Source organism: Lygodium microphyllum, chromosome 16 (assembly GCF_053477565.2).
Source record: "Lygodium microphyllum isolate KBCC chromosome 16, Lygodium_microphyllum_v1.1.10, whole genome shotgun sequence".
In the NCBI taxonomy this organism is placed as follows: domain Eukaryota; kingdom Viridiplantae; phylum Streptophyta; class Polypodiopsida; order Schizaeales; family Lygodiaceae; genus Lygodium; species Lygodium microphyllum.
In genome coordinates, this window is record NC_141150.1 from 108740834 (window position 1) to 108766709 (window position 25876).

Sequence of the window (25876 nt, forward strand, 5' to 3'; positions counted from 1 at the left end):
TCTCTGGCATCAGAGATGCTAGAACTGCTTGGGAGGAACTTGATAGGATCTTTGGTACCCGAGCAAAGAATTCAAAGGTGAAATTACTCATGCAGTTTTATAAACTGGATATAAAAGACAATGCTTCCATGACCATACACGTTAACAAGTTTAAGAGCCTAAAATTCCAGCTTGCAACTCTTAAGAAGATTATTGATGAAGATGAAGCAATAGCGGTAGTGCTTGTAAGTGTAAATAAGGATCCATATGAGAATCTTGTGTCCACTCTAAGAAATGTTCCAAGTCTCTCACTTAAAGATATTGAACACTCACTACTTGATGGAGATAGCAAAGTTAAAAGCAGGGATACAAAGAAACACACCACCAAAGAAAGTCTCTTGTATACCAAGGGCACTTATGGAGGAAAAGGCTGCGGTCAAGGACTCAGCACCAATAACAACAAGGATCGGATTATATGTCATTACTGTGGCAAGACTGGCCATACAGCCGGTGATGTTTCCACAAGAAAAGAGCATTGCAGATGCAGAATGATCACCACTAGAACCAACTCATGAATGAAGAAGAAGAATATGCTGCTGCTACCATCAACAACTTTAACAGATTGTTCTAAAGAATTTTCATTGTATCTTTTATATGTTTTTTCCATAGTGGATCTTTATTTTTCCCTTAGTGGATTTGCTTTGTAAAACCCTTGCCAAAGATGTAAAGTTTCAAGCTTTAATTTGACTAGGTTGCTTATAAGCTAGTCTCCCGGGCCATGTCACCATGTAAGGGGGGCAAAAGCAAGCAAGTGTAGGAACTCATCATTTGAGGGGGGGTGTTGAGAAATAGGCAAATGATGTATACTCCAGGAAGAGATGTCTTGAATTCCATATGCATACTGAGAAGAATGGAACAACCCAACTACTATGAAACATTGTACTTTCACAATGATGAATGCAATATCATGATACTTTCCTCTTTTAGTTAGTGTCATTGTCATTGTCAGTCCCATAGTTACCAGGAACGGGGAATGGGAATGGGACCCCCTGGAACGGGGGGAACGCCATAAGTTAGGGAATGAAAACGGAGGGAACTGCACATACATACATATATATATATATATATGTGTGTGTGTGTGTGTGTGTGTATCATGTATGTATGTATGTATGTGTGTGTGTGTGTGTGTATACATATATACATGTATATGTACACATACATACATACATACATACATACATACTGTCACAACTCTATAGAAACAGAATTTGTATCCTTTTTCATTAATTTGTCTATATAATGATTTATTAAATTTATTTCTTTTGCACTAATTAGATATAAAGAAAAGTGCATTGGAGCTAGCTCACTGATGAGTGGTCACAGGTTATGGTGGACCCACACGGTGGGTTAGAGAAAAGATAGTTCACACTTCCACCTATATGGCCCGATTGGGCGCCTGTGACCAGAACTCACGCATATCAGGGTTAGACTCGCACACAGAAAGGATTGATGCCTTGAAGTGTGGGCTAGATCCACCAGAACAGACAGTTACAATCAACAAGATGGCATGATCATGAAATGCTTGTATAATGTGCATGTGTGGGCTGAAAGCTTAAAATGCACATTTCTTTGCATAGGAAAGTCACATGAAGATTCTGATACCGTTTTTGCGATGTACACGGAAAAAGCTTTCATATGACACTTATATTGGGGGGGTCCCTAAATTTTAGGAGCCTCGAATTAGCCTAAAAATGCTAGTCCTAAAAAATAGGGATGTCATTCTAAAAATAGTAAGTTCTGTACTCTGATTGTGCTTACTAAATTTGGTTGTTTCTATTCTTGACAGTACAGTTTGCAGCCCAAAAAGGAAGGCCATAGAGAAGAGACAAGTGTCAAGACACTTGTCACACAAGTTTCCAAGTGTCCCACCACTTGTCACATCTCATGACATGTGGCTGGACACTTGTCTTGTGCTACTCCACTTTCCCCTTTTGTACTAGCTCTTCCTTCTTCTATAAATAAGAGCTCGTTTTTCTTCATTCAGCATCATTTTTCTTTGCTGTAAACTCATGTACAGCACCCACAGATAGCCAGAAACTGGCCCCATCCATCCCCATCATCATCCCCCACTTCTCCATTATCAAATTCCTCCATATTCCCTCTTCTATCACTGCTGTTTTACAGGACAGCAAGCCTGTAAATTCATTACAGCACCTCCTTCTCGAGCTCTTTCTTCCATTTTAGCAACAAGAAGCAAGCCCTATCCATGTACTGCTGATCAACGATGGAGAAAGGCGATTCTGCTCACTCTCAGGTTGATTGTAACTGAGCTCTTCCCTAAGGGACTTGGGTTGAGCAGAAATACATTCCTTCGGGAGGGGGTTGCCCATCTTCAACCCTCAATCTTGTCTCCATTACTTTTACATTTTCATGGCTGTAATTTTGTGAGTAATTTTCATTTTCAGCTTTAAGTGTTCATTCTCTTTTATATTAAATCTCGAAAACAAGCGAATATCATAATTGTTAAGCATACTACGTTGTTCGGGGCGTTTACACATACATACATATGTATGTATGTATCTATGTATGTATGCATGTATGTATACATATACACATGTACATACATACATACATACATACATACATACATATATATATATATATATATATATATATATATATATATATATAGAGAGAGAGAGAGAGAGAGAGAGAGAGAGAGAGAGAGAGAGAGAGAATCAACACATAAGTCTTAGAAGTTAGAATCTAGAGAGATATCATATTAACCATAATTCGTGAAATTAGAGACATAATAATCAAGTTTCAACAATAATAAAGATTCAAAACATTGTAATCAGCAATGGATTGTTGCATTCATGATTCAACATTGTAATCAACAATGTTGCATAAGTTCAACAAGTGTGTATTGCAAAGACACAAAATATGCACTAAACTTTAAAATCTAAACGTGCCACTTGTGCATCTGCTTCCTCTTTTTTCTTTGGTTCCCATGAAGTGTGCAATGAACTTTGTCTAACACCACGACTTGTTGCCACTGATGGCCCACGAAAAGGTTGCGTAGCCACTAATCCTGGTGGTCTTCTGCATGAAGCACCATGCCCTGTTGGCCTTGGAGTCTAGGTTGTTGGATCCATTGCTATATTTGGCGTCCTCCTGGCATGTGAATTTCCCATAGAAGTGGCTATGCGGTCGAGTAACTCCTGCATTTTCTCAATTGATACATTAGTGCAAAAACGTACCTCTTTCCCCTCATGTAGAAGATGGGCTCTCACTTTATCAGCCCCACTAGTGCGAGCATAAGTGCAAAGTTTGCATTTCCAAGGGCGAGCCCCTCCACCTCTCAATGGCACACCTGCATCTACCTCATCCCACCATGACCAAATAGTGCTTCGACTTCGTCCAGTTGTTGACGAAGTACCTGCTGAGGATGATGAAGATCCCATAGATGTCAATGCTGCCATCTATATAAAAGTGACAAATAATTAGTGAAGTTCAATGAAATTGCAGAAATTTGCACCAAAATTTCAACATGCATGTGTTAAATGTTTGCGAAGAATTGCCCAAAATTTGGTGTTACTTCAGCATGCATTCCTTTTACTGAAAATGGCACAAATTTGGGGCATTCCAACCTGCATTCCCTTGCTGAAAATGCCCCAAAATTTGGCGTATTTTCAGCTCCCAAATTTGGGGCATTCTAACCTGCATTCCCTTGCTGAAAATGCCCCAAAATTTGGCGCATTTTCAACTCCCAAATTTGGGGCAATGATTGATTTAAAATGCCCCAAATTTGGGGGCTCTTTTAGATCTTGGGATGATGGATCCCAATGCCTCAAATTTGGGGACATTGCAGCCAAATTTGGGCCCCAATCCTTGAGAAAGCCCCAAATTTTGGAGCAATTGCCGACAACTGATTCAAAATGCCCCAAATTTGGGGGAGATAATGGTCCTATTGAACAAAAATCAATACTGAGTAGAGAAAGTTGAAACACTTTGGTTAGTGCTTGATGTGAGAATCCTCACTTGATCGCGGGCGGGAGTCGGGGGCTAGGCAGGTGGGAGAGGCAAGCAGGAGCAAGCAGACGGGGCACGCGGGGCACGTAGGAGCAGCAGGCGAGGCTGGTGGGGCAGATGGGAGCAGCATGCGAAGTAGGGAGGATAGGCGGGAGCAGCAGCCGGGGTAGGCGGGACAGGCGGGAGCAGCAAGCGGGATAGGCGGGGCAGGCAGGAGCAGCAGCCGGTGCATGCGCGACAGGCGGGAGCAGCAGGCGGGGCAGGTGGGACAGGTGGGAGCAGCAGGCGGGGCAGGTGGGAGCAGCAGGCGGGATACGCAGGCGAGCCAGGGGGGCCACGCAAAGTAGGCGAAGCAGGTAGGCGACGGGCGCAACAGGCGGGAGAGGAGAGGCGAAGTCAGGCAGCAAATAATTTTTTAAAAAATTAATTTCCATTGCTCGAACGGCCGTTCCAAACAAGGAACGGCCTTGGAACGGATAAGAAACGGCCTGGAACAGGATGGAACGGGACTTGGAATGGGCTGGAATGTTCCGCCGGCGTTTCCTGGCCTCGGACCTATCGGAACGCGTTAATCCGTTCCTATGCGCCGGAACGGCCCTTGTTTCTATGGTCAGTCCTATACACAAGATTGTCTTTATGAGTCCAAGCTTCCATCTTGGAACCTAATTCACTTGTGTAATAGTTGTCTACTCATTATCCATGTCAACATGAATTTAGTCTTCATCTTCCAACCTCCATAGCTCTTGCCATGCTCTAGATCCGACATTTTTACAGAGAAACCCTTCATCCGTGTTTTGCGTTTAGGGTTTCGCGTTTTGCATTTAGGGTTTGCAGTCCCAAAAAGGGGTGTCACGCTAGACTGACTGTGCCTATTTATAGGCCACTCTCTCATTCATTCCTAACGGCTGATCCTTTAGTCCGTCACTCCCACTCTCTCTTTGTTAGTCTTCTGACACTCTCTCTCTTCCATCATCTCTCTCTCTCTCCTCTCCTACCACCATCTCCACACTCTCTTGGCTGCAGCCTTTATCTCTAGTTGGCTGCGTTTATGGTAGTAGTGTGCTCCTCTTCAACTGGCGTCCATCCTCCATTGTTGGCGACAATATTTTCTGTGCTCCTACACCTTGCGTTTGGAGTCCACACTCTCTTGGCGTCAGCATCCATCCTATGTGGTGTCATCCTCTATCCTTCTGGTAGCTCCACCTTCTTGCGTTTGGCTGCCAGGGAGGTTTCTCACCATTTGGCGTCTCTCTCGAGCAAGCATCACCTTCATCAAAGGTAGTTGCACCTTGCATTTGGTTCCTGGCTGCTTCCCACCCTTCTGATGTCACTCCACAACTGGCGTTTCACTCCGAGAGGTTCTCTTCATGTGTGTTTTCAGCATTTGGCTCATCCTCACCACCTGGCATCAATCCCAGCAGCTGGCATCACCTTATCAGACTTGTGTTTGTAGACGGAGGCTTCATCGGCTGTCTCCTTGCTCGTAGGTACCACTCTTCATCCTTGCGTTTGTAGATTTAGAGGCTCCTCACCCTTCAATGGCAATCTCCCTGCTCCAGGCGACACCTCCTCATCCTGTGATTGCAGACTCAAAGGCTTCTTTGGCAGTCTTCCTGCACTCCAAGGCTTCCTTTGTGCTATAGCACCCTTGTATTAGATTCACTTCATCGGCATGATTCATCTTTCATCATCTTGTGTGTTTCTTTTCTCTCTCAATGTTTGCCGTACACACTGTGTTTTCCATCGCAAACCCTACTGTCTCTGTGGTCACTTAGTCATTTTGATAGTGGCTACATAGCAAATACCTTTAGTCCTTGCATTCCCATGGCTGAAGCATTACCAGCCATTGCTTGGAAAACTAAACCACCACCAAAGTATCCAAGTGACCCATAATAGCATGCATGCCCTACTGTCCAAAAAGCATTGGATTGGTACTTTTAAGTTGGCCTTGCATATGCCTTGATTGCCTCATTGGCAACATTTGCTTATGCTCATTATCCATATCTAGAACGTCATGTTGTTGCATTAGCTCTTCTTTCAGTGCATCTTGCTGTCCCAAAGCTCTTGAAGGCAATTTCCTCTTCTTGCCTTTGCTGCTCTCCTTTGGGGAGTTTAAAAAGCGCATAAATGGAGGATCATCGCCACTTGCATAAAAATTCCAATTGTTCTTCTTAGCTACATTTGGTCATTGCATCCCCATGACTGAAGCATTACCAGCCATTGCATGGAAAACTAAACCACCACCAAAGTACCTTGAGTGACCCATACTAGTATGCATGCCTTGCTGTCCAAAAAGCATTGGATTGGTCCTTTTAAGTTGGCTTTGCATATGCATTGATTGCCCCACTGGCATCCTTGCTTATGCTCATTATCCACATTTGGAACATCATGCTATTGCATTGGCTCTTCCTTCAGTGCATCTTGCTGTCCCAAAGCTCTTGAAGGAGATTTCCTCTTCTTACCTTTGCTGCCCTCCTTTGGGAAGTTGAAAAAGTTCAGTTGTTCTTCTTAGTTGATGCTTAAATTGGTAATCAAATTCCTCTTTCTTTAGTCGATCATTTGCATCAAGGGCCCTAGAAGGACATGCATTTTGGTCTAAACCAACATTTAATGCTTGGTATCGATATTGAGTGCTTTGTCCAAGATCAGGTAATGCATTTCTCTCTACATTTTGTGAATTTTCGAACTGAGATGCATTGTCATTACATGATTCCATTTCATTGTATGAAGACAATCTTGCTGTAGCGCTCAGCTGATTACAATTTGAGCACTAAAGCAATGGTTTTGACTTCTAAGTAGGTGCTAGGGGCCCACCAAATCAAGGGAATTGATGGTATCTTGGCAATGGAACCATGAAACCAACATTTCTTCTTTGAAAGGGTGGTAAACATCCTGGTTAAGCATTAATTACAGCAACTATTAAATAGACAAATCTAGAAACAATTCTTTACCACTTAACCTTAGACAATGGACACCTTGTTGGCCCCAAATTGGCGCCACTTGTGGTATTTCTTTGACTTGTATTGCAATTTGGAAAAAGTACACTACGATTTCCTTAATCTCCTTATGAGTCCAAATGCCACTTCCTGTTAGAAATGACCAGCAAGCAGTCAAACCAATTTGCCCTTTGGTTTGCTTGGGGATTTGGTATTCAATCACTCCTTGGATGACAAATTTAGTCCCAAATTTAATGTTGGTTAGTTAGCCTTTTGAAATTCTCTGAAGTCCCCAAATTCCAATTGTTGAATTTCAAGTACTAAGATAACTTATTACCTATCAAGGATAACTTATTACAACTTTTGCCTTTGGCACTCATGGATTTCTTAGGGTCCTTGGCTTGTCATTGTGAAATGACTAATTTGCACGATGTGCACCTCATATTTGCACATTTGATTAGCAACTTAATCAAATGCTAAGCAAAGCATCAAAATCTCATGTCCTTTGACAATGAAATTGAGCCATTGGCACGTTAAAAAGATAACAATGGAAAGTGGACCAAGTCATATCACTACTATACATCTCCACTACATTTTAAACCCTTTCAAGGCCAAAAACTACAAACTAGAGCTTAGCTTTTTATTTTGAAGAAGCTATTCTGCTGAAAATTAGCGTCTACCATGCTGTTGAGAAACCCTTCACCCGCAGTTTGCGTTTTTGCGTTTTGCATTTAGGGTGTGCAACCCCAAAAAGGGGCATTACCCTAGACTGACTGTGTTTTGTTTCACTCCCAGAAGCTGTCTTTATCTGCATTTTCAGCATCTGACTCATCCTCACCACCTGGTGTCACTCCCAGCAGTTGGCATCACCTCATCAGGCCTGCGTTTGCAGACGGAGACTTCATCGGCTGTTTCCTTGCTCGTAGGTACCACTCTTCATTCCTGCGTTTGCAGATTCAGAGGCTCCTTACCCTTCGACGACAGTCTCCCTGCTCTAGGTGACACCTCGTCATCTTGCGTTTGCAAACTGAAAGGCTTCTTCGACAGTCTTCCTGCACTCCAGGGCTTCCTTTGTGCTAGGGCACCCTTGTATTAGATTCACTTCATCAACATAATTCATCTTTCATAATCTTCTATATTACTTGTCTCTCTTGGGGCTTGCCGTACACACTGTGTTTTCCCTCGCAAACCCTATTGTCTCTCTGGTCACTTAGTCATTTTGACATGGTATCAGAGCCGGAGGTGCTCAGAGAGTCACAAAGATCCTCCTCATCAGAGAAGACAAAGACCGGTGGAAGGTTCGGCATCAACATTTGATTTCTCTATCATTTCTGCTGCGCATTGGGAGATATCCTGCATTGATGTGTCTTAAAAGTACAAATAGCTAAAGTCGAATTGATGAGCACCTGTGCTTGTTAACAATCTTTTTCCTATGATCATGTCATTTTTGAGTGATTTGGTTATTATTGCCCTTGTTTTGTAACCTTCATTGTTAATTGACAGGTTGTGCAAGATGGAGTAATCCTACAGGCCGGAAGCTATTCAGAGCTTTTAAAAGCAGGGGCCGAGTTTGGAGCATTAGTGGCAGCACATAACAAGGCCATTGGGGCAGCAGAAGTTAATACTTCAGAAGATACTGTTGAGGGGGATGAATTTAAAGTGGGAACACCCACTGCCAATCAATGGAATGAGGCATTTGATGGAAGTGTTAAAATGTTCACGCACTCAAGTTCAGGTTCATTTTCGAGTTCTCAAGAGAACCTGATGAAGCTAAGAAGCTCTAGCTCACCATTTGTTGAATTAGAAGGACCAACAAAACTTGTGGAAGATGAGAAAAGAGAATCTGGACGAGTTGGATGGAATATATACTGGCTGTATTTAACAAAAGCTTTTGGTCCATTTTTCCTTGTACTGGTGTTGGTGGTGCAGATAATTCTGAAAACAATTGCAGTAAGCAGTGACTTTTGGCTATCTTATGGGACATCTGGAAGCTCCATAGACCCAGGGCAGTTTATTTGTGTATATGCTCTCCTTTCTGCAGGCAATTGGGTGTTTGTCTTGGTACGTGCTGTTCTAATGGTGGATTTCAGCTTGAAAACTACCCAAAAGTTTTACCTTGACATGCTAAGAAGCATTTTTCAAGCCCCAATGAGCTTCTTTGATACTACACCAACTGGAAGGATTCTAACTCGGGTAAGGTATTCCCTGAACCGTCTATTTTTTGTGAAGTTAATGTTTGGTTATGCTGCTGCTCATTTCCCCGCTTATTTTTCTCTTTACAGTCATCCACAGACCAAGCAACCGTGGACATCTTTTTACCCCTCTCTGTGATGCTGGCTTTGATGCTCTACTCTGCAACAATAGGTGTGATTGTTGTGACGTGTGTGGTCACATGGCCAGTGATCTTTGTAATAGTGCCACTTGGTTGGGTATATGTTAAATATCAGGTCAGTTTATTGCCTGCCTAAAATAATCATATTTGTCATTATTTTCTTTTGTGTTCTGATCTTGAAATAAGGACCTTGAAACCTCAGATCTTTTACATCAACTCATCAAGGGAGATCACACGGCTGGATTCAATCACAAAAGCCCCTGTAATTCATCACTTCACGGAGACCATTGCAGGCTTCATGGTAATTAGAGGATTTGGGAAAGAGGAGGAGTTCATTGCTACAAACTTAAAACGTGTCAACACCAACTTGAAGATGGACTTTCACTTCAATGCATCCAACGAGTGGCTTGGGTTTCGTTTGGAATTTATTGGAGCAATTGTACTTTGTGTAGCAGCATTTTTAATTGTGGCACTTCCTGGAGATATTATCCAACCAGGTATGTGGCTTAGTATTATGTGAGTGAGAAGCTTTGTATCTATGTAACATGCAGATAATGTGTGCAAAGTTGGATGTTGGTTTGGACTAGTGTGTGTAAGGATTCCATCAAATATCGTATATTCTTCCTAGAATGAACACAGTCAAGTCTGGCTTGCTATTATGAGGTTATGTGTTATGCAAAAACTCTGCATATTTTGTAGGTGCCTCAGTCACAAAGTTGAAGTCTGACCAACACGTTTTTGGTCTAGTTATCCTTCTTTCCCCAAGAGGATAGCCTAAACGAATCTTAATTATACTTCTCCTTTTCCGAGGGGGGACAGCCTAAGTAAATCTATGGTGGGCCGCTCTTGTTTTAGATGCCTTTCTTTACAGCATTTTAAGAGTCTGTTTCCATCTGGGCATTGGTTTGCAACCAATGAATTTCTGAGTTGCTGGTTGGGACTCCCCACTTCTGGCCACATGGCTTGGTTTTCGAAATTCATTCATGTGAGGAAAAAAACAAGAACATGTTGAAGTACAAATATTTTCTATCTCCTCAGTGAAGATGTTCAAAGGAGGGAGAGTTGATTGTAACGTCTGTTTTGAGGCTGGCTTTCTTTTGAACAGCTGCGTCCTTATTCAACTCCCAAAAAAAAGTTTCCAGCCATGTGAACTTGACTACCATTTCTTTGGATGGTGTGAAACTAGTTGGAAGTTGAATGCATCCACCACCTGATGGGTACAGAACCCCAAGTCTAAGTGGTTGCAGATATGAAATGGTCTCTAGTCCATCACATAATAAGGCCATCTTTGTCTCCTCTTTTACTGGGCTCTAGCCAAGAGCATCACATTCGCCTACTACTGTGAAGACCATAACCTCCTCTGATATCTTGCATTTAAGCATGCATCTTAGGCTGTGCATGTACATTGTGCACATTGCAGAGGTCCTTGGCTGCAAGGTGGGACCGACGTTTTTAAGGAATCTGATTATATTTCTTCTTGCTCAAGCAGGACATTGGGACATTTTTAGCTATGCATCCTTGGGCTTTTATTTATTACTATTTTTTGTGGTATCCTGCCTTGAAACTTGCTCTTGACCAAGACCATTTGTTGCAGGATTGGCAGCAATGTCACTTTCATATGGGTTATCTTTGAACACCATACTTGCTGCCACTGTCTTTTTCAGCTGCATGATTGAAAACAAGATGGTTTCTGTGGAACGGATTACACAATTTACAAAACTGCCAATGGAGGCTCCTTTGACAATTAGAGGCAGTGTACCCTATGCAGATTGGCCAGGCTTGGGGCATATCAGCATTAAAAACTTGACTGTAAGTTCTGTTGTCTGTTGTATTCTCCTCTTGCATTCTAGTTTTCATGTGATGCATTGAATGCAAAATTTTACTTTGTTAATGTTTATCGTGTGAACTGCTTTTGCTTCATTGCAGGTCCGTTATCAGCCAACAATGCCCCTTGTCATCAAAGGTATCAGTCTAGACATTGAGGGTGGACAGAAGATTGGTGTTGTTGGAAGGACGGGAAGTGGAAAATCAACGCTTATCCAGGTCCTTTTCAGGATTGTTGAACCAGCTGGTGGTATTATCACATTTGATGAGATCGACATCACATCTGTGGGGCTTCATGATTTAAGATCGAGGCTAGGGATCATTCCACAGGATCCAGTTTTGTTTGAAGGAACCATAAGGACAAACATGGATCCTCTTGGTGTGCATACAGATGCAGAGATATGGCAGGTAATGGATTGTGCTTCTATTTTCTTTCTGTGATTGGTCTTGTGTCATGGATAATGATGAGCTATGGCTGCTTGCAAGCTATCTCTTAGTTAGTTTGGTATAGGTTTTTTGCCATGTCTTATTATGGTTGAAACATTCCATCAATATTTTAACAATCACTTGATCTGATTGTTTTTTGACAGGGGCTAAGGAAATGCCAGTTGGCTGACATTGTTGAGGCAAGGAATGACAAGTTGGATGCTGAAGGTGATTTTGCTAATATGTACAGTTTTTAAAAGCAGTTGTGATAAAAGTCTGCTGTAGATCAAGTGATTCTTCTGCTGATGGTGCATTATAATGCTTATGCTTTAGAATTGTACTCTATGCAGTGGCAGACAATGGGGAAAATTGGAGTGTAGGACAAAGACAGTTATTGTGTCTGGGACGAGCTCTTTTGAAGAAGAGTCACCTTTTGTTTCTAGATGAAGCTACTGCATCTGTGGATGCACAGACAGATGTAGTGCTACAGGAGATAATACGAGAGGAGTTTAAGAACAGTACGGTGATCAGTATTGCCCATAGAATACCAACTGTGATGGATTGTGATAACGTCATGGTTTTGGAAGCTGGTAAGAGGATTAGTTATGCCTTTCAAGTCCCTCAAAGCAATTGATTAGAAGCTTACAGAGGACATGCTCCCCTGTCTTGCATGTCTGTTTATACAATCTAATGTGTGATTGGGCCTCAAATGTGTCATTTTGCAGGCTTGCTGAAAGAATATGATACTCCTGCAAAGCTAATGGAACAACCCTCCACCCTATTTGCAGCTTTAGTTCGTGAATACACTACACGATCAAAAGGCTGACTATGGGTGGCATCGTACTATGACCATGACCTTTGATGGTTCTCTTTTGGAGCTTGCATGGAAGAGAGAGATGTTCAAGATTATGAGGGCAGCAAGCGATCTTAAGTGTTGTGCCAATTCAATTCTGCCTTGTGATGGTTGGTTTCATGTCTGTTCTCTTAGGAAGATGGCAGGCTTTGTGAATTGGACATCGAAATGGCATAGATGCTTCAAAGGCAGCATTGGGAAAAGGCAGGAGTGGCTTGAATCAGTGCCGTTGTGAGATCGCTTACACATTGACAGGGACAAAATTTCAGGGTGGTCTTGTGGCACTCCTGATAGACCTCATCAGTTTTTTGGTGCCCACTTCTCTGGAAGCTTGTATTTGAACTTCAGAATTTGGTTCCTTCCGGTGCCTTGTGGCTCAGATCCATGCGTCAAATTTTGGTTCATTGCTGCACCCACATTTTTTAATCAATTCTTTTGTCTTTCATGGAATCATGGTATTCCATGGATGACCCACAGGAAGTTGCCTTTTGTTCTTACTGTGGACCTGTACCCTAACATTACCTTCTTAGAGATGCCAGAGGTTTCAAGCCTTGTTTGTAGTATGTTCCAAGCCATTGCATGAATCGATGTACTTCGTACAGAACAAAGACACACTGTAGAACAATCCATTCATCTTATTTTTTTGCAGATGGATACTTCATTCTTTGTATACAACTGGAATGCAACGAGCACTCTGAAATTAGGCCAGGGTCTCCATATGTACAGTTATCCATGACGTTCGAGCAGTTTCAACCAAGCCTGTACCATGGTCATGTAAAAAGTTATCTCTACACTAATGTCCAAGTCTTTTGAGGAAATTGTAGTGGATTAATTCCGCAAAGTGCTGCTAATGGAGGACATAGGATGGACTTGGTGAAGGATGGAGGGTTTCGAATCTCAGTTAAACTCTTTTTCAAACGTCAGCTATGTTGTTTTCATAATAATGCAGTGGACTAAATAGTTGCAAATCATATGATATGTCCTTTACATAGTATAGACTAGGAGAGGAGATGGGTGAGTTTTTTAACGTCAGTCAATTTCTTTTCAAAAACAGCGATGTTATATGTAGTATTTTTGCCATTTTTATGTTCTTTGTGGTGTTAAGTTGGTTTAGTGGTGGTATTCTTTAATGAAAGAGTGTACATAAATTAAAATGGCAGGGCCAAAATGTGCAGCCTGTTTATGTAATAGGCAATAAGTATTTGGGGAGCAAGTGCCTCTCTGCATATGCGACCTTGGCAGAGCTCTGGACATCTCCAATAATACATATAAAATGATAACTGATAAATAGAATCAAAATTAGTCAAGCCCCTCTTTTCATAAAGGAGTGAGAAACAAGAGCGCATCAAAATTAGTGAAGCCCCTCTTTTCATAAAGGAGTGAGAAATAAGAGCGCATCGTTCAGGTGGGCTGAATATTTGATCTCCGGATACATGTAGCAAAGTGTCTTATGCAATGCATAGTTTTGTCGCCTGTAATTTTCTATTTGATCTAGCAACTTCAATACCTTTAGCTTGAATACCAATATTTGCTAATTTGTTACAAGATTAAAGAAACAGAAAATGGAATTATTATGGTGAAAAGGATGAAATGCAAGCGCTATGGGGATGATTATGCTCGGTAATATAGAAGAGCATTGATGATCTTTGTGTAGAAAAGAGAGTGATGAAGTTATTGGCAATATCTATTATGTTACACAATTTAATAAAGGCTAAAAGTAGTAAGAGAGTAATCTTTCAACATCTTGCCTACTCGAGAGTGATTGAGGTTGCGAGTACAGGTCTTGTTGGGGTATTATTTGGCTGGAAACCTATGTTCATATGATGTGTGCATGTAAGTTCGAAGTCTTGCCCACTCGAGCACTAGGCACTTAGTCCTCCTCAGTAGGGTCATCAAGGAGGAGATCATGATTAAGCTTTGTTGTTCGTTTCACTTGTGAGCTATGGGCACTCAAGTGTGTCTTGTTAAAACAAAAGAATGAGGACATGCTTGCCAAAACAAAATAGAATCTCACTCTCTAGTATGGGTTCATGAAGACTCCATCTGACTTGGCTTCATTGTTGTTAACTGCCATTGTCAATTCAAGTAGTTTTCAATATTAGTAAGAAAGGTACTAGACTTTCGGAGTGAAGTGTAAAACCCCATGGTGAGGCTACAAGCTATCCTATGAAACTCCTTGGATCACATGTCAACTTAATAACTAGGATCTCTAGCTCTTCAACAAAAAGAGAATACGTGGAACCACAAATCCTATGTTCATTAAGCTTGCTATGCCTAGCACTGACCGCACTCTTTTGGGGAAAGAAACATGACATCTTCTATACACCCCACCTTCCTTACCACCCAAAATACCTCCTTAACAAATAAGATATGAAGGGGACTTGCTTGCCAACAAACGACCATGATTCTCTATTAGGGGTTCATGAAGACTCCATTTAATTCACTTCATTGTCCCTACCCATCATTGCAAGTTCATTAGTGTTTCAAGATCAATAAGAAAGCTACTAGACTTTGGAGAGAGGTCTAAAACCCCATGTTGAGGCTACAAGCTATCTTATAAAATCCCCCATTTTGAGGCTACAAGCTATCTTATGAAATCCCTTGGATTAGGTGCAAACTTAAGCCAACTATGCCATGCAGCAACTCTTTTCTCATTTGGGAAAATAAAAATGATCTCTTGTATGCACCCAACCTTCCCTTCTGTCCAACATACCTCCTTAACAAGATTAAGATAGACGGCAGTTGAAATAGATGAGAGATCAATCTAGCAACATATTTAGGTAAATTTTAGTCCCCTGCTACCTTTTCAAAGTCTCTTGCCTTTTGTGGTGGATGTATCTAGGTGACAGACAAGTGTCGGTGGGATTTGGTATCTTGGTGAGTAGATTTTGATTGCCTTTCCTTTCCTCTCTCTATATTTTTCAATTTTCCAAAGAATTCTTATTTCCCTCTATATTTTTCACTTTTCCAAAGAATGCCTATTTCCCTCTATTTTCTACCATCTCTTAATGTGATTTTTAGGTATCACCATTTGCTATGAAATTTTTTGAATATCACCTTAGTACCATCCCCTCCTACAAACATTTATATCCAAAAATTCTCCTATCAAGAACACATCATCCCTTGCCCATTCCTTCAACAAAAGAAAATAAAAATTGTTCATTATTACAATTATACCTACTTCAAACATACAGTTCTACCCTAGTCTCCCTCATAAAGATGCAAATTGACATCTAAGCATATAGACTATTTACCAACAATATATGACTCAAGTAAACAAAAAATCCCATCCCTGTTTCTCTACCACTCAAAAGAAATAATTGATAGTGAAAACATGCTATCCCTAGTTGTGGTGTTTTGACTTTGTAGTGGGTACTTTGTACATAGATATAGAAATTGTAGTAGGTACAAACATGAATATGCATAAGTGCACACTTCCATTATCATCAAGCCTCATTGACATTGCCATGCACAATCATACCATCATTTGTCACATAAACCCTCTCCCCCTCCTTTGCACTTACACTATTGTAGATAAATATACATTTGCATCTATTTTATATGCACTCACCAACAATTATGTGCATAAACATTAAAAGACATTTTCTTTATATAAAAATTCACTAAAGGATATCCAAGTTTAGTAGATTCATGCACGTGTTTGCACGATCGTGAAGTTCTTTATGAAGTTTTCCAAGAAAGTATGATGTGTCATAATATGTATAATGGATCTACATATTTGATGGTTTGTGTTGTGTGCATGGATTCGTAAGGCGTCCAAAAAGTGTTTATGTAAGTCGGACTTTCCCTTACCTTATGTGCCAAACATGTTTACTTGTACATGCTACACAACCATAATGTTACACTATTTAAGGTATGCAAATTTGGGACTATATATGGTTTATATGTGTGTGGGTGTTTTGAGCATTTGAGATATGGTTATGTAGTCATATTGTTTGAAAATGCAAATATTGAGAGTATTCATATTTTACATGCATATAGCTTTTAGAGTATGTAAGCATTTAGAATTGTGCATGTGAGTTTTGACTAAATATATATGTGGATAGTGTACCATAAAAATCCCCAAGTGGCACTGCAATTGTAAAGACACGAGCACTCGATGCATGTTTACAAGCACACCTACGTATTCACAAATTCTCGTTTTTAAGTTTGTGGCCATTGGTCACCTCCTAGATTCTAATAGAATGTGAATATAACCTTGATAGAGTGCATGCACATTTAAATCAATGTTAAGTAATTGGCACACATAAAAATATAATTTTATTTTAAAAATGAAGTGCCTCAAATATGATAATAAATCTCAATTGGTGTGTGTAGTTTAACACCACTTTTTCCTCATGTTCTCACATGCCACAAAACATGTATAGAAATGTTATATGAACACTTAACAAAACATCTTAATATGCCATCACTTCATTTTAAATTTAAATATTCTTTTGAGATAGATGTGGCAAGAGAAGGGATGAGAGAAGAATGTGTGATGGACAGTATACAAGAGGAGACCATGAGCTTCCATGTGAGAGATGCCATGGTTGAGAGCTTCTATGGAGAGACAACATTTTATTATTTCTCACCCATTGTTAGTCTACACACACATGAAGTTGAGTTCATTCTCCTCTTCTTTTCCTTCTCCTCTTTATCTCTCATCATCATCTTCTTCGCATTTTTATTTTTATTCTTCTTGTTTTCCTTATTTGTCAAAGAATGTGAGCTCTATATTTGTCAAAGGAGGCAAGGAAAGCTCCACATTTGTGAAAGCATGTGAGCTCATATAGAGATATATTTCTCTTCTCCTTTTTCTTTAGTTTCACACTGTTTACATTTTTTTCTTCTTTGTGTTATGTGCATCGTGTCACCTAGAACTTCTTTCAGGGCACAATGTTTTTGCCCATCATCAAGAGGGGATTCTAACTTGCACTGCCCAACACTCCTGGGAACATCATGGGGTTGGTCACTTAGATTTGCCCGAGTCTACATCACAACAAAAGTATTCTAGTCGAATCCACTAGGATTGACTTGAATCCGGGTCAAGGTCACCTAAAATTTGCTAGCATTAGTTTTCAAGTGTCCCACTTTGCATAGGAGCACTCAAACTGAAGCAGACTTATATTGCACTTGGTTCAAATAGAGTGAAAAATGAGGGGGAGTGCAATAAGTCGATCCCTTTTTCCATTAGGGACAGTGTCACCCTGGTCCCCTAAAATGACATGGAGTCAAAGGTTCTATCAAATCCTAAACTTGCTCAATACACTTTCCTAGCTAAGTGTATTTCTTAGAAAATAAGCGCCCAACTAATCAAGACCACCCTACTGTAGAATGGATCCATCGAGGATCATGCCCACTTTCTTCCCTTGGTTAAGTGGGTCATCTTTAGTTAACTTATTATCTACCATGGTTATGTGCAACACTCACAAACAACTTCCTTAATTAGGCCTTCTATACACAAGGTTCGTTCACATAATTTAATCCAAAACACAAAGATAGAATCAAACAAGTCTTTGTTAAACAATGCCTTTAATATTATCTTGAAAGGTTATTATTACAAGTTTTCTCTTCTTTCCATATACAAAAGTAATCATCTAGTGCTACCTTAGTTGGTGTTTTTCACACATCAAGATTTCACCCTTGCACTAGTATTAGGGCCTCAAGATCTCATCTTGAGTCATGTAGGGGTTAGTTAGATCATAGGAGCATAGATGGATTTGCTATCAGAGCCCCCTTGGCACCCACACCTCCTCCTACCTACATGTCTCCGTATTGAGCGACCTCTCACAATGGAGCCAGTCATGAACTCTTTGAATTGGTGAATATGATCCCCTTGGAGTAGGGTCCCTGTAACTAGCTTGGGGGAAGCCTAGTGCATCCTTCCTTTTTATCCTGATTCCAATTAGATTCAATCAAATTCCTACTTAAGCAATCACAAATATTCCTTTGATGCATAGGCAAACCCTATTGCATGCACAAGAAACCTTACAAATTAGCATTTAGTCTAAGGTGGAATTCCCTTAGAAAGCAATCTTTGGCCCAGTTAGGGCTACTCTTCCTCTTGGGATTTCTCATTAGGATTTCAACCATGAAATGAACCATTGTGTTTACATTCTTGCACTCCAGATATTAGACTCTGTGGATAGTTAATTCGATTGCAATCCTTTGATCAAGATCGATTCTTCCTGATCGATCATGGTCACCTTTGATGACACAATTTATGAATCAACTTTAGTATAATTGCCTAGTGTTTACATACACTAGTAACTGGTTCATTCAATTTAAGTTTGCCCAAGAGGTTTGACGTCATCTTAGGGCATAGGATTCTAGGAAGTCAAGGTTTTTGATCTTGCTATCTTGAAGGATTAGGTTTCATACCTTCAAGAGATAGGTTTTTCTACCAAGGGAAATGTTTTTTTTCCCCTAATTGATTTGTTGCAAATTGGGGTTTAGATAGTATGGAATTGACCTAGGAATGAATCTTAATTTACCTATCTTACCATTACTTCATATGTTGAGGAATCTAATCTAACTATGTCAATTAAATATATTGACTTAGACCAAAGACAAGTTTTTGGTTTAATGTATCTAACACAAGCAATGCATGATACCCTGACATTATATCATTTCCTAATCTAAGTTCATACCAACTTATCTAATTGCACTTTGAAGTCATACTACCTTTTCATGTATGCAATCTTGATATGATTCTTGCAATCTTTTATGCAGTTCCTCTTCCATGCATGCAATGGGCCTTCTTTGCAAAATAATCAATGTATGCAATAATATTTATGCCTCCTCTAAATGACGTTTGTCTTTTACCCTTTCTCGAGCGCGATACTATGCAAAATTTTAACTTGACTTTATCTTCCTTTCGCCTAAGGCAATGAATGCAATACAAGTTGTAATAATTCTAATATCCTATACAATGCAAGTTTATCTTTCAATGTGAGATAATTTTTGAATTATTGTGCAATGAATGTAAGATGTAGTCAATTCATGTTTCCATGGAGAGCAACTCTTAACCATTATTTAATACGAAACCTTCATGAGATAGATGCAAGACTTTTAATGCAAGGTAATGCGCCCTTGATGAATGATTCATATAATCTTTCCCATGCATCCTTGAATCCAATTTTCTATTGTTACTCATGTGTACAGACTATGTATACAATGAAAGAGAATTTAAAAGCGTAACCGTCAATGCAACCTTACGAAAATAAAAAAAATCCTTTGCAAAGTAAAGACTTATGAGAGCGAGGAACCTGGGATTGAGCGGCCGAAACTTCTCGACGGATTATCCCTCCCTCTCCCTCTCCTTCCCACCTCTCTCTCTCTCTCTCTCTGTGTGTGTGGTGCAGCGCAGCAGTGTTTTCTCTGCAGATGTAACGGGATGGGGGATAGTGTAAAGGCATGTAGCCTGTATATATGCTAGGAGGGAAAGGTACCCCCTCTTTCTCCCTCCACATCGCCTCTGATGTTGCCATCCAGTCAGCCTCCTGCACCTCTCTCTTTGCATGGCATCGTGACGGCCAGGTGGCTGGCATGATGGTGATGAGTAGCGTAATGATGATGATGATGATGATGATGAGGATCAAGTTGCAAATCGTGCTGGCGGGGAGGGAGCTGATACGTGGCTGGCGGTCAGGCAACGGTGATTACAGGCTTGGAGGGAAGGTACTCCCTCTTTCTCACTCCACATCGCCTCCGACGTTGCTGTCGAGTTAGCCTCCACCTCTCTCTTTGCATGGCGTCGCGATGGTTAGGTGCCTGACATGATGGTCATGATCATCGTAAAGATCATGATGGTTATGTGCCTGGCATGATGGTCATGATCATCGTAAAGATCATGACGATGATGAGGATCGTATTGTAGTTCATGATGGCGAGGAGGGAGATACGAGGATGGCGGTTAGGCGATGACAATTACAATTATAGGAAACTATAGTCTTTGTTTTAATTAAAACATTATTATTATTATTATTATTAAATACTTAGTTTACTACTTATCCTTTTTATGTTATGTAGGGGGCTCATATGGGGGGGGGGGGGGGGGTCGGGGGCGGAGAAACCGAAGAAGGTGGGGGAGGTGGGGAAAGATTTATATGTGAGGGGTGGGGAGATTTTTTAAAATGGTGCGTGTGATCCCCTTGACGGATTCGTCTTGTGGTAGGGTGGTCCCTATTAGTTGGGAGCTTCTTTCTTAAAAGAACTACGTTCAATTAGAAAAGTGCGTAGACCGAGTTTAAGAAGTGATAGAGTCCTTAACTTTGTGTCGTTTTAGGGGACTAAGGTGACACTATGCCTAATAGGGAAAGGGGTCGATGTGCTGCCCCCTCATTTCTTACTCTCTTTGAACCAAGTTTGTTGCTTCGGTTTGGGTACTCCTGCGCAAAGTGGGACACTCAAAAATCGACACTAGCAAATTTTAGGTGACCCCAAATGTGCCTTAAGGACCTAGGATCCTAGTGTGTTTGGCCATATTACTTTCGTTGTGATGTGGATTCAAGTAAATTTGAGTGACAAATCCTATGACATTCCAAGGAGTGTTGAGTGGCACCACTTAGAATCCCCCTCTTGATGGGCTACAACATCCTACCTTGGAAAGAAGTTCCAAGTAGATCTTTTAAAGAATGCAAGTTCCATGTTTGTCAAAGGAGGTAAGGAAAGCACCATATTTGTGAACGGAGGTGAGCTCATATAGAGAGACATTTATCTAAATCTTCTCTTTTTTTAGTTTAAAAAATTTTACATTTATTTTCTCTCTATACTAGTGTGTAATGTGTCACTTGGAACTTCTTTCCAGGGCATGATCTTGTGGCCCATTAGGAGGGGATTCTAAATGGTGCTGCATAGTACTCCTTGGATGTCATGGGGTTTGTCAATCCGATTCGCTTGAGTCCACATCATAATGGAAGTAATCTGGCCGAACCCACTAAGATCGACCTGAATCTAGGTCCCTAAAGAACATCTTGTATCACCTAAAGTTTGCTAGTGCCAGTTTTCAAGTGTCCTACTTTGTGTAGGAGCAGCCGAACCGAAGTGGACTCGTGTCACACTTGGTTCAAAGAGAGTGAGAAACGAGGGAGAGTGTAGCATGTCAATCACTCTATTCATTAGGCATAGTGTCAACCCGGCCCCCTAAAATGACACGGAGTCAAGGGTTCTATCAATTCCTAAACTTAGTCAACACACTTTCCTAACTAATCATAGTTCTTAAAAAAGAAGCTCCCTAGCTAACTGGGACCACCTTGCCATCGGATGGATCCCCAATGGATCATGCCCACTCACTTCACTTGGTTAAATGAGTCATCATTAGTTAACTAATTACCTACCACGATTATGTATAACACTTACAAATAGCTTCCTTAATTAGATTTTTATACACAAGGTTTATTCACATAATTCAATTCATAACACAAAGATAGATTAAACAAGCATTTGTCAAACAATTCTTTTATTATCTTAAAAGGTTACTATTACAAGTTTTCCCTTCTTTCCATATACAAAAATAATCATCCGGTGATGCCTCACTTAGCAATCTGCACATAGAAATATTTCGCCCTTGAACTAGTATCAGGGCCTCATGATCCTATCTTGAGTCACGTAGGGGTTAGGTAGATCCTAATAGTGTAAAGGGATTTGTTGCTAGAGCCCCCCTGGCACCCACACCTCCTCCTACCCTGACTGACTTCTTATTGAGTGACCTTCATTAAACAGGATTGGCCTTGAGCTTTCTAAAGCGCTATATATGACCCCCTTGGAGTAGGTTTCGTGCAATTAGCTTAGGGGAAGCCTAGCACATCCTTTCTTTTTATCTTGATTCCAATTAGATTCAATTAAAGTCATACTTAAGCAATCACACCTTTGGTGCATAGGAAAACCTTATTGTGTGCAACAAGCAACCTTACAAATTAGCGTTTAGTCTAAGGTGGAATTCCCTTAGGGAGCAATCTTTCGCTCAATTAGGACTACTCTTCCCCTTGGGATTTCTCATTAGGGTTTCAACCATGAAATGAACCAATGTGTTTACCTTCTTGCACTCAAGTTATTAGACTCCCGAGATAGTTATTCCAATTGCGACCCTCTAATTGAGATTGATTCATCTTGAACGATCATTGTGGTCACTTATGATGACATGATTCATGAATCAACTTAAGTCTCATTCCCTAGTGTTTACATACACTAGTAAGTGACTCATTCAACTTAAGTTTGCCTAAGAGCTTTGACTTCATCTTAGGGCATAGGATTCTAGGAAGTCAAGGTTTTTGAACTTGCTACCTTGACGGATTAGGTTTTGTACCTTCAAGAGATAGGCTTTACTACTAAGGGAAACATCCTCCCCTCCTTCCCCCCCAATCTGTATGTTGCGAATTGGGGATAGATAGTATGTAATGGACTTAGGAACAAATATAAATATATCTATCTAATTATTATTTTGTACTTAGAGGAATCTAATATAACTATGTTGATTAAATATATTGACTTGGACTAAAGACAAGTTTTTGGTTTAATTTATCTAACACAAGTAATGCATGATACCCTAAGATAATATCATTTCCTAATCTAAGTTGATACCAACTTATCTAATTGCACTTTGAAGTCATATGACCTTTCCATGTATGCAATCTTGTTATGATTCTTGCGATCTTTTATGCAATTCCTCTTCCATGCATGCAATGGTCATTCTAGACTTTCATATGAGTCTAATATGGATGTGACTTATTAACATTTTCACTTATCTTAGGAGACTAATCAATCTATGCAAGAACATTTATGCCTCCTCTAAATGACATTTGTCTTTCACCTCTTCCCTCTACTAGTGCAATATTATGCAAAATTATAACTAGAATTGATCTTCCTTTCACCTAAGGCAATGAATGCAAGAAAAATTGTAATAGTTCTAAGCTTTTATGCAATACAAGACTATCTTTCAATGTGAGATAATTTTTGAATGATTGTGCAATGAATGCAAGATGTAATCAATTCATGGTTCCACACAGGGCAACTTTTAACCATTATGTAATGTGAAACTTGCATAAGATGGATGCAAGACTTCTAATGCAAGATCATTTCATGTACCCTTGAAGTATATTTCCTTGTGAAAAAAAAATCATTTTCAAAGTAAAGACTTATTCATGCCTAATACTTTATCATAGAGAGAGAAGAACTTGGGTCTAAGGGGTTAAAGGTGGAGTGTTGCATGTAGTTCCATTAACTCCTATTGCACATGTGATTAGGATTGCCTGAGCCCCCACAACTCTAGAGCTATGCCTTTTTGGGGCTATGGCAATACATGATTATTTGATGGACTTCAAATAGCTTGATAGGCTTTTTCTTGGATGATGGGCTGAGTCATTGTAGACAAGGGAGGTCTCTCACGTAGATAGAAGGATGATTAGGAGAGAGTAGGCTCGCAAATGGTAAAGGCCTTGAAGGTGGTATGAAATGAAGAGGAGGATGGCCTTGCAAAACTAGGGGAATGGCCTTTGGGTTCTCCTTTAGCTCCTCCTAAGCTTCTTCTCTACCTATTATTCCTCACTCTCCCTCTCTTCCTCCCTCCCTCCCTCCCTCCCCCCCCCCCTCTCTCTCTCTCTCTCTCTCTCTCTCTCTCTCTCTCTCTCTCTCTCTCTCTCTCTCTCTCTCTCTCTCTCTCTCTCTGTCTCTCTCTCTCTCTCTCTCTCTATGTTGTGTTGCAAAGTAGCGTTTTCTTTGTTGTAATGGGGTGGGGGATCGTGTAGAGGCATGTAGCCTTAATATAGGCTAGGGGAAGGTACCCCCTATTTCTCCCTCCTCCATATAACCTTTGATGATGTTGCTATTGAGTCAACCTTCACCTCTTTCTTTGCATGGCATCGTGATACCTGGCGCATGATGGTGATGATCATTGTAATGATCATGATGATGATGATGATCGTGTTGTAGTTTGTGTTGGCATGGAGGAAGATACGTGATTGGTGGTTAGATGACGAGGATTACAAGTAAGTATAGTATTCCTTTTAATTAAAATATTTTAATTATTATTATTATTATAATATTTAGTTAACTACTTACCCTTTTTATGTTATAGGGGTTTCATACGCGGGGTAAAAGAAAATCGGGGGGAGGGGGGGGAGAGATTGTTCATACGCAAGGGTGGGGAGGAAAATTTTTCTTTCAGCCTATCACCTAATACATTAGATCCTCTTTCCCTTAGAGAAATTGAGATGTCCTCATATTGAAAGAAATGGGGGATCTGTTTAAATAATGCATCTTCATCAATCTAGGTAGCATCATCTTCAAGATAGTCCTTCTATTGGATGTGATATTCTCTAAGGGTTCCACTTCTCAAAATCCTCTCTCTTACATCAAGTGCCCTATTAGGTTGGAGCCCAAGGTCTCCTTGGCTTGGCATTATAACTTGTTGATCATTAAGGATCTGATTAGGGTTTGCTACATAAGCCTTCAGGAAGCTAACATGAAATACATTGTGGACCTTCAAGTGTTTAGGAACTTCTAGCTTGCAAGCATTTGGCCCTAGACAATTGAGAATTTTATAGGGTCTACAATATCTTAGACTTAGCTTCTTGAATTCTCCCAAAGACAAGGAACTCTTATTTGGGTGGACGTGAACAAAAACCATGTCTTCTTCCTTGAAGATTCATTTTTGCCTTCCCAGATCATCATATGCCTTTTGTCAATCCTTGGTAGCTCGAATGTATTTTCTGATAGCCTTGACCTATTTATCCATCTAACACTGTCTTGGAAGCTTCTACCCTCCTTAAGGTAGGATGAGAGTGGTTGAGTGTCGTAAGATAATATTGCCCATACAATGCTTGGAATGCAGTCATTTGGATACTTTGATGATAGGACACATTGTAGGCAAATGCTACCAAGGGTAGATATTGTATCCATCTCTTGGGTTCTCTGGAATAATAAGCTCTAAGTATGTCCTTAATGACTTGGTTAACCCACTCTATTTGACCATTAGTTTGGGGATGGTAAGATGTGCTAAAACAAAGCTAGGTTTAAATTGTTAAAGATCACGAATCTAGAACATGGCACCTATGGAGGTTGGAAGATGAAGACCAAATTCATAGTGACATGGACAATGTATAGACCAACTATTACGCAAGTGAAATAGGTTCCAAGATGGAAGCTTAGACTCATAAAAACAATCTTGTGTAAGAGACGGACAATAATAATGACACTAATTAACTGAAAGTACAAAGCATCATGATATTGCATTACTCACCTTGAAAGTAATAGTTAAGTACAATGCTTTATAGTAGTTGGGTTGTTCCATTCTCCTCAATGTGCATATGGGATTCAAGAGATCTCTTCCTAGAGCATATATCATTTGTCATTTCTTAACACCTCCCCTCAAATGATGAGTTTCTACACTTGCTGGCTTTTGCTTCCCTACATGATAACATGGCCTGATAGACTAGCTCATAGGCAGCGTAGTCAAGTTAAAGCTTGAAACTTTACATATTTGGTAAGGGTTTT

General features: G+C 40.3%; 1 protein-coding gene across 2 annotated transcripts in view; it reads left to right on the top strand.

Moving 5' to 3' along the window:
* LOC148023222 (ABC transporter C family member 14-like) overlaps window positions 1-13530 on the top strand; it is a 35102-nt gene extending 21572 nt beyond the window's left edge. Inside the window, exons 4-11 of one of the 2 annotated variants that reach the window (XM_087696236.1) lie at window positions 8451-9140; window positions 9230-9394; window positions 9482-9776; window positions 10874-11088; window positions 11206-11511; window positions 11694-11757; window positions 11880-12119; window positions 12255-13530. In XM_087696236.1, coding sequence (XP_087552362.1) covers window positions 8451-9140; window positions 9230-9394; window positions 9482-9776; window positions 10874-11088; window positions 11206-11511; window positions 11694-11757; window positions 11880-12119; window positions 12255-12355 — 2076 coding nt within the window. In that variant the 3' untranslated portion in view covers window positions 12356-13530. The remainder of the gene's footprint in view (window positions 1-8450; window positions 9141-9229; window positions 9395-9481; window positions 9777-10873; window positions 11089-11205; window positions 11512-11693; window positions 11758-11879; window positions 12120-12254) is intronic. The other variant, XM_087696237.1, reaches the window with a different exon arrangement.
* The last annotated feature ends 12346 nt before the right edge of the window (window positions 13531-25876 follow it).